Below are 17,738 nucleotides of genomic sequence, written 5' to 3'. Positions count from 1 at the left end.
TAGTCAAAGGCTCTCAGGCTTGTGGCTTTTCTGTTTCCATGGCTGAGCATCCAGCCAGTGACCCGGGGTGTGGACTGGGATGTCCCTCTGTGCTGTGGAATGAGGCATGAACATGGGAGGCAGCATGCGTAGCATGTCCCCACTTTTCTCCTCCAGCTTTACTCCCCTTTCTGGATAGGGGACAAGGACAGATTCTAAAAAGGACTGAATATTTGTGCCCAGACCCCAACACTTATATACTGAAACCATGAGCCCAGTGGGATGGTATTTAAAAGTGGAGCCTGTGGGAGGTGATTAGGCCATGAAGGTGGAGCCCTTGTGAATGGGATTAGCGACTTTCATAAGAAACCAGAGAGCTAGGTAGCGTTCCTTCCACCATGTGGAGATATAACAAGAATTTGACAGTCCACAACCTGGAAGAGAGCCCTCCCCAGAGCCCGACCATGCTGGCACTCTGATCTCGGACTTCCAGGCTCCAGAACTGTGAGGAACAATATCCGTTGCTTATAAACCACCAGCCTACAGCACTTTGTTACAGCAGTCCAAACAGATTAAGACAGGCCCCAACTAAGAAGCATATCCTCCAGAGGAAGCTATCTCAGTGACCTCTTCTGTCTGTCTCTCCCTCCATGGCTTTGTTTGTAGATCCTAGGACCAGAAGGGACTTGGCTTGTGTTGTTCTACATGTGCTGCATGTTAGTGAGATGCCAGGCATAGTGCTAAGTGTCTTACAGGTGTAAGAGCCTCTGTCAAGGCCTAGGAGAGTGATCTCAGATACCAAAGCTGGTTGCAGACCAAACCAACACTCCAGGGAGGGAGTGGAGAACCAGTGAGTGGCACTGAGAACCCATCCCTTAGCAAAAGATCAGGGGCTGGAGAGAACTTGTGAAAGTTTTTGGAGAGAACTATTTGTGTGCTGTGAGCCCCAGCCCCCTGGAAGGATGGGCAGGGTGCCTACGTCTCACCTCACTCCAAGGTAGTGTGGGTTCTGTGGGTCCTTGGAGCCTGACATGTGCCCCCTGATGCTTGAGGACCCAGTCGACAGGTGTCTATTCCAGCCGGGAAAATAAAAAATGTTAGCAGCGGGTTGGCTGGTGGCTCTGGCTACAGAGCAAGAAGAGCAGCTGCTTTCTTCTAATTCTAGAGAAAAATAAGATCCAAATGGTGCCAATGGGCCCACTGTGGGCCTCTGGAGAGAAGACTAGCATGAGTTCAACCTAGGACCTGTCCAACTGGGCAAGCGGACTGCAGCAGAGAGAAGCTGGGGCACTGTCAGGAAGGACCAGTCCACCCGCCAGAGGGAATCCTTCACCCTCACTGGCAGATTTGCAGGGAGCAGATTCCCAAGACACAGAGTCTCCAATGAACCAGGAAGGACTCCCCTTTCCCTCCACAGAGTCCTCCAAGGCTGGAGAGCCCACAGCCTATCTCAGATGGCATCTACATCAGTCCTGACCCCCCACCCACACCCCTCATCCCTGACCTCTTATCTTTCCCCTTCCACTCTCTCCTGGAGGGGTCAGGAGCCCCATGTGGGAATAGGGGTAGAAGGAGTAGAAAAGCAAAGCCAGAAAGACAGAAACCAGCCACACTCCCTCCCCAGTGGTGGACCCCTGTCTGCAGCAGCCCAACCTGCCACTACTCCTTGCCCAGTCTACAAAATTGGAATTGAGGGTGATCATTTGCTTTACAAAAGGACTTTTAACCCAAAGGATTCACCTTTGAAGAAATATCAGCTTTCCTTTAAAGACAGACCTTTTCCAGAGCATTTTCAATTATTTGGATGGTTAAGGTTTTGCATATCTCTGTCTTATCACCCCACTTTAAGAATGAGCTTTTGTGAGCAGATACAGTGCCTTATTCTCCTTCTGTCCCCTCCACAGGACCTGATCACCAGAGGCACTTAAAGATCTGATGACTAATACACAATTTTCGGGGACACACTGATTGTATAAAGTGAGGTACAGCCCTAAGCAGGACCAACCCACTGCATTTCCAGATTGCTCCAACTGAACAAATACACAAACCATCCCCACCCTTTTTTTCTCTCTGCATTTTCAAGCAGTAGGTGGTGGTAATAAAAACACCACCTCGAATTGGGCCAGCACTTTACAGTTTCAAAGCCACTTTCCTAACCCATAGTCACTCTCCACCCCACGCTCATCCCCAAGCCAGGCCCATCCATTTCCACCCACACCCCTGCTTCTCCTGATGGCCAGCCCTGTGCCAGCCACTGCCAGGTGGGGCCACGTGCCCTCCCTCCAGCGAGTCCACGTGTGATGTGGACAGTTTCCTCAGAAAGAGTCAGCTGGGCAGAAATGTGGGCAGAGAGCAGAGAGCAGCTTGTTCAGGTTCTGTTTATTATGTTCTCACAGCCTTGTTTATAGTAAAGGTGAATGACATGATTCCACTTCACACGGTAATGAAACAACTCAATGAGGACTCCATCAGCCGAGCGGTTTATATGGCAGATGAGCTGCTACAAATCTGTTGTGTGCTCGCCGCGTGACTCAGCTAATGCTACCGGGGTTGGAGCGCACACCGAGCCCAGCCACCTTTTCCATACCTGGCAGAGGGAAGGGAGTGGAAGGACCTAAAAGGGAGTAAGAATCAGGAAAGGAACCGTTTATTGAAAGGACCCAGAGCCCAATCTAGGAAGGCCAGTGGCCCCATCCTGAAATCTCTCATCTTGGTCCACAGCATCTTGTGGAGTCCTGAGAGGCCATGGGGACAGGAAGGCATCTCTGCTCTTGGCTTCTTCCTCCATCATCTCATGCCGAGTGGCATGGTGGGACAGGCTCTCAGTGCCCGGGAGACTTTGCCACCTCTCTTGCTTCTAACCCAGAGGGATGCAGATTTAAAGAGGTCTGACACTTGGCAGAGTGAAGGGTGGCCTGCGATGGAAAACTGTGATGCCTCTGCCTTGCGTGGAAGTGGGCGCAGACAGGGTCAGGAGAACTCTGGACACTCTTGTTGCTGGGAGACCGCCCTGCTTCCGCATTTGCTACTCGACCCTTCTCCTATGATCCACGAAGAAGTAGACACCATGTTAGCGGCTGGTCTCTCCCACCTGCTCCTTCTTCTTCAGTCTTCCACATTCTACCCTCATCCAGCTCTCAGCACAGTTAAGTTCACAGCTTTCCCTCACAGCAGAGCCAGCTGAACTGCTCAGCTCAAGTGCCCAGGGCCTGCACCCAGAGGCTGGGCCCACAGCCTGCGCAGAACGCTCTTTCACAGCTTTGGTTTATTCAGAGCAGCAGTTCTGGGGAGAGCACCGGAGATTAAAATCAACTAGGACCTTCCCAGCTGCCCACCCAACCTGGGACCAAAGAGGGAATGGTGAGGGCTTGGAAAGGCCTCACAGATCTTGATATCCCCAGGATGTGACACTCTCCACTGAGAAATTTGTAAGTTGTGTTACTACTATTATTATTACCATGACCCTCTTCACTCACCACTTGAGTGGGGATTCCAGCTACCTTGTCACGTGGCCTTGGGTACAGAGACACAGCCTAATGCAAAAATGGCCAAACACAAGGGCACAGGAAAACAGACAGGGGAAACAGCCTAGGAGACAAGCTTGGAGGAGACAGGACTCAGAAAGTATGGCAGAGCGTCTTTCAATCAAGGGTCCCTTCAGCTACCACCTTCAGCATGGCCACTGCCCAGCAATGCACGCACCTTTATCTCAAAGGAGCAAGTCAGACCCAGAGGGCATAGAGGCAGCCATCCCGAGTCCGGCTGCAGGGCTGGCCAGGTTCCTCGGTATCTATGTGCTTGCATGTGGAGATGCGCCAGCCCCCTTGGCCCGCACATCTGTGTCTCCCCCCTCCCCCAGCCCCCTGCTGTGTTCCTCCTCACTCCTTAGACCAATGCTTCCTAAGTTCAGCTGCACATTGGAATCACCCGTGGAGCATTAAAAATGACTGATGCCTGGGTCTCTACCAGAAGCTTCTGATTTGGCTCTTCTGGGTTGGGACCTGGACATCTGGGTTTTAAGAACTCCCTAGGTGATTCTAAGGAGCAGCCAAGGTCGTGAGCCTCTGTCTAAGACCATCTTTTTTCCAAGTCCACAGGCCACTAGCCACCTAGGAACTTATTAAAAATATAGATTTCTGGGCCCCATCTCAGGTCTATCAGATCAGCATCTCTGGGTGTGCACCTGGGAATTAGCATTTGTCACAGGCTTTCCAGGTGGTTCCTGTGCATGCTCAAGTTTAATGAGAAGGACTGCCTCAGAGGATTCTTCCTCACCCCAGAGGTGCCCAAGGCCATGAATGGTTGATACTGACAGTATTCTATTTAGTTTGCCAAGGGCAATGACGAATCTCACACCAGCTCCCAAACAAGTTAGCCCTCCAGTGGGGCAAGGTCATTCAGGGATGGAGAGCAATTCTAGAAGTCACAGCTCTGCCTAGACTTGCCTGGACTTGCCCTGCCCTGGCTTGCCTGGAGCCTGCACAGGCCCAGGACTGAGCAAGCCTGAAGTCCAGAAGGCAAGTCCACAGTACAGGCCCGGCTTGAGGAGCAAAGGAAGACAGGAAATAAATGGAAGTGATACCCAAGGACATGGGCTTGTGGAAGAGGCAATGGGAGAGAGGGCAGAACTGGGAAACATGGAAGCTCAGGGATGAGGTATGCTTGGATATTGCTCTAGATGTTGTAAACATTTCTCTTTGTTTTATCACAGACCAAAATCTGGGTTGGCACAACCAGAGTGCCTAAAAGTAGGCATCAGAGTGGAGAGCTCTGCGCCTCTTGTGGGAAGCAGGGCATACAAGGTATGAGGAAAGCTCCACCCCACAGGAAGATCATGTCTGCCGTGTACTAGTCTAATGCTCACAATTGTCACACACACACAAACACACAGAGACGCTCCACAGGAGTACCATAAATTTAGCTATCACGTTCCTCTACACACGGACACACGCCCACATACCCTTGCTTAGCTGCAAAATTCAGGATCCCCAAGCTGGGTCTTTCACACCTCCCCATTGTGGGAGGAAGTCACCAGGGCGCCATGACACCACCATCTGCAGCCTTCATTTCCTCAATAGTTGGCAAGAACTCTAGGCCTCTCTATGAGGCCATCGCACGACATTCTTGTTCAGGTTTTTCTCCTTGGGATAGTGGAAGTGGTGAAAAGGCCCCTTTTAGAATGTTTCACATTTCTATAACTCTGTGCAATTCCAATTTATATGCACCTCATATTCGACAGTAGAGTTGGCAGCAGATGCACATTTCATATGTAAACAATGTTTAAAATACCCTGTTAGAGAATTTAATCATTAAATTAATTCTGGCAGCTTTATCTAAGAAAGAATGATTTGCTTTTTTAACCACGGTTGGGAGGATGCTACCTAATCTAACTAGGAACACCCATTTCAGGCTTTGGAGTTCTCAAACACAAAATTCCACAGGTCTTTTCGGTGTGAGGGCTAAGAGACATGTGTTCTTCTCTCCCCTTGAGGTTCACACAGTCACGCCCACCCTCACTCACAGATAACAATGTGCTGCAGCAGTGCAGTGGCCCTAGCACTAGTGGGACTCAAGGGCCTTCTTGGCCTGGTCTAGCTATAGCTAAAAAAGGAAGAGATTCTCAAAGTTACCAGAGAGGAACACAAGCACTAGAACACCACCAGCATAACCTTAAAAGGCCCCTCACCCCTTAAAAGGAGAATGGTTCAGCCCAGTTCTCAATCGCCTGCACTCCAGAGCTTATGCCTAATCATGTGCTGTTCCACTTAGTCAAGCTGAACGTTTTGTAGATCTGCAATGAATCCAAATCCATTGGTCGTGAATTATCCCAATAGTAACTCCACTCTGTTATCCTCTCCACCTGGAAACCAGCCTCTTACATGCCCCTCTTTCATTTTCTGGTCTCTCTGCTAAAGGTTCATCTCCTTGGCACTAGTCTTGTGCCAAAGTCAGCTTTTTCCTGGGTAGCTAGAGTAGGTTCCAGGCTGCTCACTCATCCTCCAAGGAAGAATTGCCTGACAGATTTCCAAGAGCAGCTGCAGGGTACCATGAAAGCATTTTAGGAAGGTTCTTCACGTCCAGATGTTCACAGTGATCTTCTTAGCCACACCTCCTATTTCATGCTCAATTCCAAAAGGTCAAAGATCAAGAAAGAAGCTGCTTCATGGTATCCAAGAGAGAGAGATCTTTCTAAGAAAGCATGTTCCCAGGAAGTATGCTGGAAAGAGTTTCAGCCTAAATTCCCATTCTCCCCCATCATAATTACATGACCGGCATGGAAGGGGGGAGGTGCAGATACAGGGAAAGTATTAGGCACCATGGGAGCACTCCATGCTATAGAAATTCACCTCCCTTTGCCAAGCTGTCATCCTAAGAGATCGGTGATGTATGATGCTGCAGAGAGGTGAGGGCAGAGAAGACACTGAGCAACAGACAGGTTACATGGTACCCCTTTGAATAGAAGTCTACTGGTGCTACATATCCTCGTCTCTTGACTTCTGGAAAAGTTCTTCATAGAATTGAGGAAGATTTGCAAGCTGTATCTTTCTTAATGGCAGTTCCACTTCAGAAGTCATGAAGGACATCTCCCAAGACTCTGGAAATGTAAGGTTAGGGTAGTCTTGTGAATTTCCTAGGCCAAGATGGGAAGTAATCAGTTTTTCACACTGGTCCAATGGAAATGGAAGAAACAAACCACTTCATGGATTTCACTCCTTCTCCAAGAGGTCACCTGTCAATGACAGAACTAGAAACCTGGAATTCCACAGAAACCTCTCTCCTAAGCTGTGAGGTCCCAGTGAGCAGAGCTGGCCACTACAAATCACAGAGTTGAGCCCAAGTCTTTCAGCTATTCCTCCCAGGGATTTACAACAAGTGGAGAGTCAGGAATCCTAACTGAGGAGGGTGTGGAGGTGGTGGGAATTGCATTTGCATTATTTACAGATTAGCCTAGCACAGCAAATCTGCCCTCTCAGCAGAGGTGACCCAAGGCATTATATGAAGGGCAAGTTGCTGACCCAGAAAAGGGTGACAGCGGCAAGGCGCTACCACTAACCAAAACACAAACGTGGGTAAATGGAATAGAGTCCAAGCTCCGGCAGCTGGGTCATGCTTTGGAATGGCCCTTCATTCCCTCCTCACCCCCACCTCCCACCCCCAATGCTACCGCTTTTGAACACCTATGACATTTCACATTAGAATATGATCTTGGCAGCAAGGGGAGGGGAAAGCCGGTGATTTCCAGGAGTCTCCTTCTGAGGTCTAACTGAGCCTCCTCTGGCTTTGGGACAGCAGATCTAAGTACATTTTGGACCTCAGGAACCTGGGGTAAGAGTCTTTCTCCATGAGGCTGTGTACTTTTCCTTGGGCTTGGTCAAAGCAAGTCAGGGACGGCTCCTGCAGGTTCTTCCTCGTGGCTTCTCGGGTCTGGAAGTCAATATTTACCTAGAGATACAAACAGAGAGCAAGGTCACATGCCCTCAAGGGCCAAGGTTTCTGGTAGCTGGCCGTAACTATGCAGTAATTATTAATGACAGCATCTACATGTTTAAGGTGATTTCTGCTTTTCAAATTGCTTCCATGGAGGTCATCCCTTTGATCACAGCAAGAATCCTGTGGGGTCTGAAGACCAGATATTCTCAGTCCCAATTGATAGACAACAATACTGAAAAGAAGAGACTAAAAAGCTTGTTTAAAGTAGTATGGAAAGTTAGTAACAGAGCCAAGGCAAAATCCCAAATTACTTGAATCCCTAATCCAGGGACCTTCACCGTGGCAGGCAAAGGCATAGATCCAAGCCAGTTGTTAATGCAAGTCCCCTGAAGTAAGCTTTCTCTCCTGTCCTTTCTTGTCTACTAAGGAAACAAATGCCCTGTGGAGGGAGGCCCTGGTTAGAATGTACATCTCTGTTCCAACCAGTATTATAAAGGGCCTGTGTCATCCTAGCCAACTGGTAAAGACTTCTCGCATCCCAAGTCAAAGCATAATTGAAGGAATCTAAAAATGCAATGCACCTAAACTTGTAGCAAACATTTTTCTTCATTTAAACCCTCCCCTCCCAAGTAAAATTCTGTATTATAACTCACAACAGCAGTATAATAGAAATTCATTCTATTCTTATAAATAAGTATAATTAAATAATATAAATAATTGTAATTACCCATTAACGAGCAGTGGCAAATGCTGAACAGGTGCCTTATCTCTCATGCTCTGAAAGGTAGGTACGCTTTTACATTGGGGAAATTGAGACCCAGAGAGGTTTAGTAACTTGACCAAGATCTCATAGCTAGTAAGTGGTGGAGCTAAAATTGAAACAAGATTTCAAAGCAGATCCACATTTCATTAAGCTATGCTGCCTTCCATCAGGAAAATGAACATAGTCTCGATAGCATTTATTCTTGCAAAATCTCTGTAGCAACACAGTTCCTGCTAGCACATGTTTAACTGACAGACAACTAAAACACTCTTAATGGAGCTCCTTTGATGGAAGCCCTGGGTTTCTGTTTCTTAAAAATGATCCTTTTTTCATCAAGGGCCACCAGAGTGATGAGGCTCAGTTTAGTTTAAGTCCCCATCAAGCCTGGCTCAGATCGTCTCTGAGGAGAGAAATGCAAGCTAGGAGCCATGGATAGACAGGATGTTCGCCGCTGCCAACACACCTCCCGTGGAGCCTGCACATCCACAAACTCCTCAAAGATCCTATGGGCCTTAGAGACCAGTTTTGCAGTTGACCTGGTCTTCTTGAACTCCTCACAGGCCAACCAGAACTCCAGGTTCTCCTCACTGAACTCCGTCTTCAAGAAGGCACGGAATGCAGCCACCCCATCTGCGGATGTGGGAGGAAGAAAAGAAGAGAGATAGGAAGCAACTTAAGTTTAAGAACTGTAGACAAAAGAAAGGAATAGTGTGAGGGTGCCCCTAATTGTCCAAGCTCACTGCTCTTCTACACCCTCTTGAAGACCCCATTCTCATCTGGGTGCAGTGGCTCACGCCTGTGATCTCAGCACTTTGGGAGGCCGAGGTGGGTGGATCACCTGAGGTCAGGAGTGTGAGACCAGCCTGGCCAAAATCTCTACTAAAAATACAAAAAAAAATTAGCTGGGCATTGTGGCACATGTCTATAATCCCAGCTACTTGGCAGGGAGGCAGGAGAATCACTTGAACCCAGGAGGCAGAGGTTGCAGTGAGCTGAGATCATGATATTGCACTCTAGCCTGGGCGACAGAGCGAGACTCCATCTCAAAAAAAAAAAAAAAAAAAAAGACCCCATTCTCTTAGACACACAAGTGTCCTCAGAGGCAAGCCATGCTTCGTATTCAAGAGCCACAGGGCCGGATGCAGTGTCTCATGCCTGTAATCCCAGCAGTTTGGGAGGCAGGGGCAGGTGGATCATCTGAGGTCAGGAGTTCGAGACCAGCCTGGCCAACATGGTGAAACGTCATCTTTACTAAATACAAAAAATTAGCTGGGCGTGGTGGTGCATGCTTGTAATTCCAGCTACTTGGGAGGCTGAGATGGGAGAATTGCTTGAACCCGGGGGTCAGAGGTTGCAGTGAGCCGAGATCACGCCACTACACTCCAGCCTGGGTGACAAGAGCAAAAGTACGTCTCATAAAAAAAAAAATAAAAAGAGTCATAGTGATATTACAAAGCCACATTTAGGAAGCTGTAGTAATATATTTGAGGCACAGTTGTCTCTATCCCCTAGGTCTACTGGTGAGCTATGTTGCTATTTAATAATTTGGTCAAATTATTTGTTCTCTAACCTAATCCAAGTCAACCACCCTGAGGAAACACACAACTTGTTACAAGATGAACTAGAGGGAAGTGTGAATGTCTCATCCTTTGCTACTACCAAAAAAAATCTGAAAGTAAACTACCTGCTGAAATGCAGTCAGCAGTGTCATTCTGTTACCTGGACGGGGTTGCAAGCCTCTTTTAAAAAAAACCTTTGAGGTGCTGTATTTTGACCTTTTATTCCATGTGTCCTTTATTTTAAAAGATATTGCCTATCAAATTATGTTTTAATTAAGATTGATCATGATTTTTCTGCCAAGTGATTTAACAAATTAATATGCCTTTTCATTTTGATTAATCAATTTCATACATATTGTCAAGCAGTGTTTCCAACCAACACAAGATGAGCAGGGTTACCATGTCGAGTTAGAAAGAGAAATCACATTTATTGATAGCTTATGCATCCAGTTAATGTTTTTATTTAAAATTTTTTTTATAAGTTATTTCAACCTCAACACATTCCCCTCTAATCAAATAACGCTATAGTTTTCTATAAACTGTCCTCAGGGGAAGGGCACATACAACCTAGAATAAAGAAGTGTTCTACTGGTTATAAAAGACCCTGGCAATAATCTTTCCTTTTCTAAAATTCCCCAAAGAACAACATGTTAACAACTCTTTTTTTTTTTTTTTTTTTCTTTGAGATGGAGTCTTGCTCTGTTGCCAGGCTGGAGTGCAGTGGCACAGTCCCGGCTCACTGCAACCTCTGCCTCCCAGGTTCAAGTGATTCTCCTGCCTCAGCCTCCCGAATAGCTGGGATTACAGGCGTGTGCCGCGACGCCCAGCTAATTTTTGTACTTTCAATAGAGACGAGGTTTCACCATGTTGGCCAGGATGGTCTTGATCTCTTGACCTTGTGATCTGCCTGCCTTGGCCTCCCAAAGTGCTGGGATTACAGGCGTGAGCCACCGCTCCCAGCCAACAACTCTTAATTCTAGGTGACAGGATGACCTGGGCATCTGACCTCCACCACTATCCACCAGGACCGTGCACTGGCCAGGGTCATTTGATGGATGGCTGGTGCCATGCTGTTGATATATTCAATGCTTACTTTTACTTTCTTGAAATGTTTTCATTTCTCTGAATAAAAAAGTCATTGTATATCTTTGTCTTTCAAAATACATATTTTAATGTCTATACTAGAACAGTATCAAAAAAGCCACACCTTTACTTGCAAGAGCCAGGAACTTAAGAGAAAGGTTTCCGGGTGACTCCCAACATTAAGCTTTAAGTCACAAGGAGATTTGAGTTTGGAAGCCTGAGCTTAAAGTCATTTTAAAAAGTAGGAATGGCCGAGCGCAGTTGCTCATACCTGTAGTCTGAACATTTGGGAGGCTAAGGTGAACAGACTGCTTGAGCCCAGGAGTTCGAGACCAGCCTGGGCAACATGGCAAAACCCTGTCTCTACAAAAAATACAAAAATTAGCCAGCTGTGGTGGTGTGTGCCCAGCTATTCGGGAAGTTGAGGTGGGAGGATCACCTGAACCCTAGAGGTTGAGACTTATCCAAGTCAGGTCATTTTGAGAGTGAAGGCTGCATTACTGTTAATTACATGCAGACAATAATTATAAACCATGACCACCACAGGCAAAACCCAGGACACACGATCACCTTAACTCTAAACCACAAAGCATAGAGAAAGAATATAATGTAAGGTTACTTCCTGTCAAGCAGGAGGAAAATAAAATTGTTCCTGTACCAAAAAAAGAAGAGAAGAGTAACGTACTTTAGGCTCAAATGAGAGGTCTGCTCAGGGCACCTCCTGCTCCCATTCCTACATTGGATTCAAAACTCTGGAGGAAGGGAATAGAAACCCGAGATAAACTGAAAATCAAAATGAAACAATGACACGGCAATGTTTAGGCAGAGATGGACTGAGAATCATTCATTCAATTCAGCAATGTCTTTTAAAACAACTACTAATATAACAAAGTACAGATGCTTCTCAACTTATGATGGGGGTATGTCCTGAAAAACCCATCATAGATTGAAAATACCAAGAGTCAAAAATGGGCTTAATAAACCTAACCTACATGTGATGTGTGTAAAACATGTGTACAACATGTGTGTAAAACATTACATGTTCACATCACAGCTCAGCCGAGCCTACCCTAATTGTGTTCAGAACACTTTCGGTACAGTATTTAGTAAATTGCATGAGCTATTCAGCACTTTATTATAAAACCGACACTGTGTTAGATTATTTGGCCCAGCATTGCAAGAGAGTATCACATCACATATTGCTAGCCTGGGAAAAGATCCAAATGCAAAATTTGAAGTATGGTTTCCACTGAATATATATATCACTTTCACACCATCCTAAAGTCAAAAAATCATAAGTTGAACCATAGTAAGTCAGAGAACAAAATCATAAAATCCTTGCCCATGAAATCTCTCAAGGAAACTCTGTCAACCCTCCCTCACTCTGTCCTCTCCATGGAGAAGATCCAGAAGTCTCCACAGGCTCTAGAGGGAACTCGGATTAGAGAGCCAGCCTGCCTGCCAGGAGATCCCCACTGCTTGTAGGAGGGGCCCCTGAGGCAGAGGCTACAGGCAGAGGTTGGAGGGAAAAACAGCTGGAGCTGTGGAAGCCTCAGTGCTCTTGGAGGAGGTTTTCTCCTTGAAGGAGACCCAGTGCCCTTGAGAACTAAGTGAAGGGCTGGTTTAGCAAAGGGGGACTCTGAGCAGTGACCAGTCCACAATTTCATTATCAATGGACACAGGGAGGACCCGAGGGACCGTAGGCCAGAGGTTCCCTCTCTGCCTCCATCTTACCACACTTTCCACTGTATTCAGTGAATGAGGAGGAGAATGAGGGGGCCCTAAAAGACTGTGAATTTATCTAAAAGAGTAACTGGAAAGTGACTTGGAAAAGCAACTCAGAAGAGCCTGTTGTTGGTTTTAAACCAGAAGAGACTACATTTTTCTAATGGGAGAGTTTAAGGTTGTTTGTGTCAGATTTTAATTTTTAACCAAACAGCAACAGGTGCTTATGAGCAAGGTGAATGCAGTTATGAACAAGGAAAGAATATTATCTTTCTGCCTTCCTTCATGGTACTGGTAAAGATAGCCTTGCTAAGGAAACTGTCTGGCCCTGTGCTAGATGAGGCACAGGCATCACCTCCTTAAATCCAGGTTTCAGCTCTGTTGGGTCTTTTTGTGGATGAATAGAGATAACTTCTGCAAAGTACTCCAGGAGCCTGGCTTTACTTCTCATCTTACAGATGAGGAAACCGATGCTAAGAAAAGTGACTTGCCCAATTTCACACAGCTAACAATATGTAGCATTGAAAACTTCATATAAGGTACACTCACCTTCAATCCAACATAACAATAATGTCATCTTCATTCATTCATTCACTTGTTATGTGACTCAGGCTATGCTATGTGCTAAAAGCAAATATAATCATGACTTCACAGAACTTGCCATCAAGGGGAAGTTTGAGCCAAGAAAACGTAATGATGATGATTATGATGTAGTGTGATAAGTTACATGATAGAGAAAGCAGAGGGGTCATGAAGGACCCAGGAGGGGTGCCTTTGCCAGCCCTGAGGAGGGAAGGGAAGACCTGTGGGAGGAAGAGGCTTCTAAGCTGACATGGGAGGTAGGGGAGAGGGGAGCTAAGCAAGGGAAGGAAGGAGAGGAAGAAGAGAATTTCAGCAAAAGGGAACCACAGGAATGAAGGCCTAGAATTAAGAAAGTTTACTTGAGTAATTGGAAGTAGTTCATTAAGACTAGCATTTAATAATAATACAGCTGAAAATGACTAGGCCTGCTTATAGGATAGCATACACCAAGAGGCCTGTGAAAGAGCCAGAGAGACAGAAGAATTTTGCGGGACTACAAAAGGCCAAGAAGAGAACATTTCAGGAAGGAAGTGGTCACTGTGTCTAGTGCTGCCCAGAGGTCAAGCTAGATACAGTCTGAGAAGCAGTCACTAGATTCAGCAAATGTTGGCAAGAAGAGTTTTCATGGTGTGGTGGGGCTCTAGCTGTCCCATGGTATGTACAGTGGTGAATGAGACTGAAGGAAGTGGAAACAGTCATTCAGATGATGCTTGCAACAAATTTGGTAGAGAAAAAAGTAGAGAAATCAGACAGCATAGCTTGAAGGAAACATGAAGTCAGGAAAGAGATTTTTTTTTTTTTAAGATAGACTTGGGTAGAGCCGGGTGCAGTTGCTCACACCTGTAACCTCAGCACTCTGGGAGGCCGAGGAGAGCAGATTATGAGGTCAGGAGTTCGAGACCAGCCTGACCAACATGGTAAAACCCCATCTCTACTAAAAATACAAAAATTAGCCAGATGCAGTGGCATACGCCTGTAATCCCAGCTACTCAGGAGGCTGAGGCAGGAGAATTGCTTGAACCTGGGAGGTGGAGGTCGCAGTGAGCCAAGATCGCACCACTGCACTCCAGCCTGGGCAACAGAGTGAGACTCTGTCTCAAAAATAAAAAAATTTAACAAAAGTAAAGAGATAGACTTGGGTATGTGTAAATGTTGATCTGATCAGAAAAGACCAGTTGAGCAGCAGAAGCTGAAGTTCAAGAAAAGAATCTAACTGACAAAATGTTGCACCCAGGAAGGTAGAAGAAATATGATGAGGAGCAAAAAGAGGAGCTATGTATGAATGCAGGGAATTTTCTCATTTCAGGCAGGAACTTGAAAGTCTGTCTGATGTTACCTGGAGAAGATGGTAGGGCCTAGGAAAGGCAAGGTGTTGTTTTTACTTATTTATTTCGGATCTGGGGCAAGGAATTTTACTTATTTACTATACACCAAGCTTTTTGCTCAGGACTTTACAAAACATTAGCTCAATTTATTTTCACAATGCTGATCCATAGATAATATCACTCCACTTTCCACAGGAAGAAACTAAAGCTTAGAGAAGTGGAATACATGGCCCAATTACACAACCAGCAAGAGCAGGGCCAAGATTCCCAGCCAGGTCCATATGACTCCAAAGCAAGGTCTCTCCAGATGTGTGTGCAGACAGACGGGAAAGGGCACTGAAAATGGGAGATTAAAAGAAGCAAAAGAATAGTATTTGGTGAAGGCAAATTTTAGAGTAGAGGGACCAAGAAAAAGTGAAAGAACTTCTTTTCCTTAAGGACAAAGGCAAAGAAAAAGAAGAGAGAGGTAGAGGAAGATAGAGAAAAACAGCCAGAAAAGGGACATATTTGAGAAATGTCAAGTGAGACAGCCTTAATCTTTGTTATTAATTTGGGATAAGGTCATTGTGAATGTGGGCTGCACCCACGTGCTAGGTTTTGGGGCTATGGCACAAACACATGAGATAAAGTCACCACCTCATAGAATTTAGAGGCTAGTCTAGTGTAACTGACATTAAGTGATAATTTACAATAATCAATTGAGTAATTACAAACGCAGAGTGGGCTGTAGTGGGGAACTCTAAGAATGGGAAGGGTTTGGAACAGCGACCTTGGAAAAGTAAATAAAAATGTGATAAAAAACAGTCCAACAATTGTAAAGGCTTAAACTTAGATTCCTGGCGGAGTGACAATGCACCAAAAAGGGAGCAAGAACTTTTAATTTGATGGTGCATCTACTATTCAAAGAGAGGATCCATCAGTTCCAGGCTGGCAGATGATCCTTGAATCTGGAGAATAGCAAGGATTTAGCAAGTGGCAATTGGAACAATAGAGGAAGAGGAGAAAGATAAGCAGGAAGTTAAAAAAAAAAGTTGAAGCCAGAGAAAGAATTTTAAAGTAACATCAGCAAGCATTGATAGCACACTTACTTTGGGCCCAGCACCACACCTGGTGGTTTATGAATCTTATGGTACTGGCTTCTCACGGCACATCTATAGCTTAGGTCCTGATATTTTCACCACTTTTTGGGAGAAAAAAACAAAGCTTAGAGAAGCCAAATAACTTCCCCAAGGTCACGCAGTCCGTAAGTGGCAAGGATGCTAAACTGCAAAGCCAGCATTCTCATGCATGTAGAAGGACTAGCCTCTAGCTCTGCGTGACAGTAGCCTGAGGGATGCCTGTGCCAGTGACCACTGAAGTGGAGGGAGAGGACCCCCACTGTAGGGCAAGACAAGGAGGCCACAAGTGACACCATAGATGGTGACATTTCCAGGTGGGGTGTAGAGAAAATGAGAAAAGTCACTGCAAAAGGCAGAGGGGTATCTGAGCATATGTCAACATAGAAACAGGGTGCACATGGGCAGGAGAGTTCAACCAAGTTACACCACAAGCAGTTAAGGCTGACTCAGCAGGGATGCAGATTTGGAGTTGGAGATGTGTGGTGAACTCATAGCCAGCTCTCATTATCTAGCAGCCTGCTGAGGCAGAAGCTCCACAAGTCTTAGCTGGGCCCACCAGTTCTGACCAAAATCAGCCCCATCATTAACTGTGTGACTTTGGACAACACACTCAACTTCACTAGGCCCCAGCATCCTCATCTGTAAACTAAGGGGGTTGGATATGATGAGCTTTCCCAGGTAGAGTTAGCTCCCTGTTCCATGTCCTCATGGCAACTTAGATTAGCCTGTGTCAGACACAGCTCTTAGCTGATTGATTTTCACAGCTCCACAGTTCCATCCTTCTCCTCGTCAATGTCAATGTCAATGTCATCACCGAGTTCTGTGCTGCCCAGTTTATATACAATAACTCAATCCTTACATCAACACTCCTAAGCAGACAGAGGCTCTGGAGTCACACAGCCTGGCATGACCTTGGAAAAGTGCCTTAACATCTCCAAGCCCAAGCGTTCTCATCTCTAAAATGAGAATAATGAATAATGTCAGGACTTACTGAATTGGGCTGTTATAAGGATTAAATGAGGCAAGCCACGTAAAAGTGCCTAGTAGTTCATTATAAGCAGTCAATAAATGTTAGCTCTTAGCAAAGTGTGTTTTATAAATAAGGAAAGTGAGACATGGAGAGTTAGTTTGTAGTCACTTGGCCAGTAAAAGGTGAGAAGTGGATTTGCATACACGTCTGCATGACTTCAGAGCCACCCTCCTCTCTCCTCTCGTGACAGCTGGCAGGCCTCCAAAGGAGAGATGGCCTGTAAGCCCAAATCAGGCAAACACACCACACACATACCACAGCCCAGCAAGTGTACCATTTGGCTCACAGACCTGGGGATTCTCCACCAAAAGGACACCTGCTGTCGCCTTCTCTGTGGTAAGAACTGAGGCCATTAGGTGCCACCAATAACTTGGAACCTGCCTAAAGTCTCTTCTCTCCCACAGAACTGATGGCCCGGTGGGGTGGCTTTTTCATGTCAAAAGAGCTGAAGTGTGAGCAGAAAGGCATCTTTCCCAACCATGGCCAGGGGACGCTGTAACGAAGAACAGCTGAGTGGCCTTGTAAAGATGCCATGTTCTCTCAGGCAGCCTCAGCTCAAAATGTGGTGGCCTGCATTTGCAGGGCAGGCTCAGAAAGAGTGAGAGGAAAACCAAAAGAACTTGAAAGTTGCCTGGAATTTCAAGGGAAGTGCCTGAGAGATGGGAAAGGAGGGGAGAATGGCCCTCCCTCATGGGCCCTTCCTGGGAGGGCCTGGACCTGAGATGCAACAGAGAACAGATTGTGGCAAAGACACCCCAACAGACACAGATCACAAAGGCTTGTGCAGACTGCACCTGCCCTCACCCCTCCTCCTCTGCTCACCCACTTTGTATGCCTACCCCTCTCAGCCCCAATCTCCCCCAACCCTTTTTATATTCCCTGAGCCTGCACTGAACAAAGAGATACTTTAGTCTGAACAATGGAAGGGAGAAGGTGGTAGAGGGCACTGCTGCAGGAGCCCCTCCTCTTGCCTGGAGCAGATGGCAGCAGTGGGCTTCTGTGGACAGACCACTTGTTCCCCCACCCACCCACCTGGCCCACCTTTCCTGCTTATGTGACCAAGCAAACAAATCCAAACACAACTGCGTAAAATCCTAGCCTATTGCGTGGAATAGAGCCAGCTCCACACTGCTTCTCCCCTTC

At 46.3% G+C, this 17,738-nt stretch overlaps 1 protein-coding gene across 4 annotated transcripts in view; it reads right to left on the bottom strand.

Moving 5' to 3' along the window:
- Window positions 1–2,343: 2,343 nt before the first annotated feature.
- RGS8 (regulator of G protein signaling 8) overlaps window positions 2,344–17,738 on the bottom strand; it is a 43,160-nt gene continuing 27,765 nt past the window's right edge. For all 4 annotated transcript variants that reach the window (XM_055234400.2, XM_055234401.2, XM_063613812.1 and 1 more), the window contains 2 exons: window positions 8,637–8,803; window positions 2,344–7,422 (listed from right to left, as the gene is read on the bottom strand). In XM_055234400.2, coding sequence (XP_055090375.1) covers window positions 7,240–7,422; window positions 8,637–8,803 — 350 coding nt within the window. In that variant the 3' untranslated portion in view covers window positions 2,344–7,239. The remainder of the gene's footprint in view (window positions 7,423–8,636; window positions 8,804–17,738) is intronic.

Source organism: Symphalangus syndactylus, chromosome 19 (assembly GCF_028878055.3).
Source record: "Symphalangus syndactylus isolate Jambi chromosome 19, NHGRI_mSymSyn1-v2.1_pri, whole genome shotgun sequence".
Lineage (NCBI taxonomy): Eukaryota > Metazoa > Chordata > Mammalia > Primates > Hylobatidae > Symphalangus > Symphalangus syndactylus.
The sequence above is the reverse complement of the archived record's forward strand: the minus strand, read 5'-3'. Positions and strand labels throughout refer to the sequence as shown.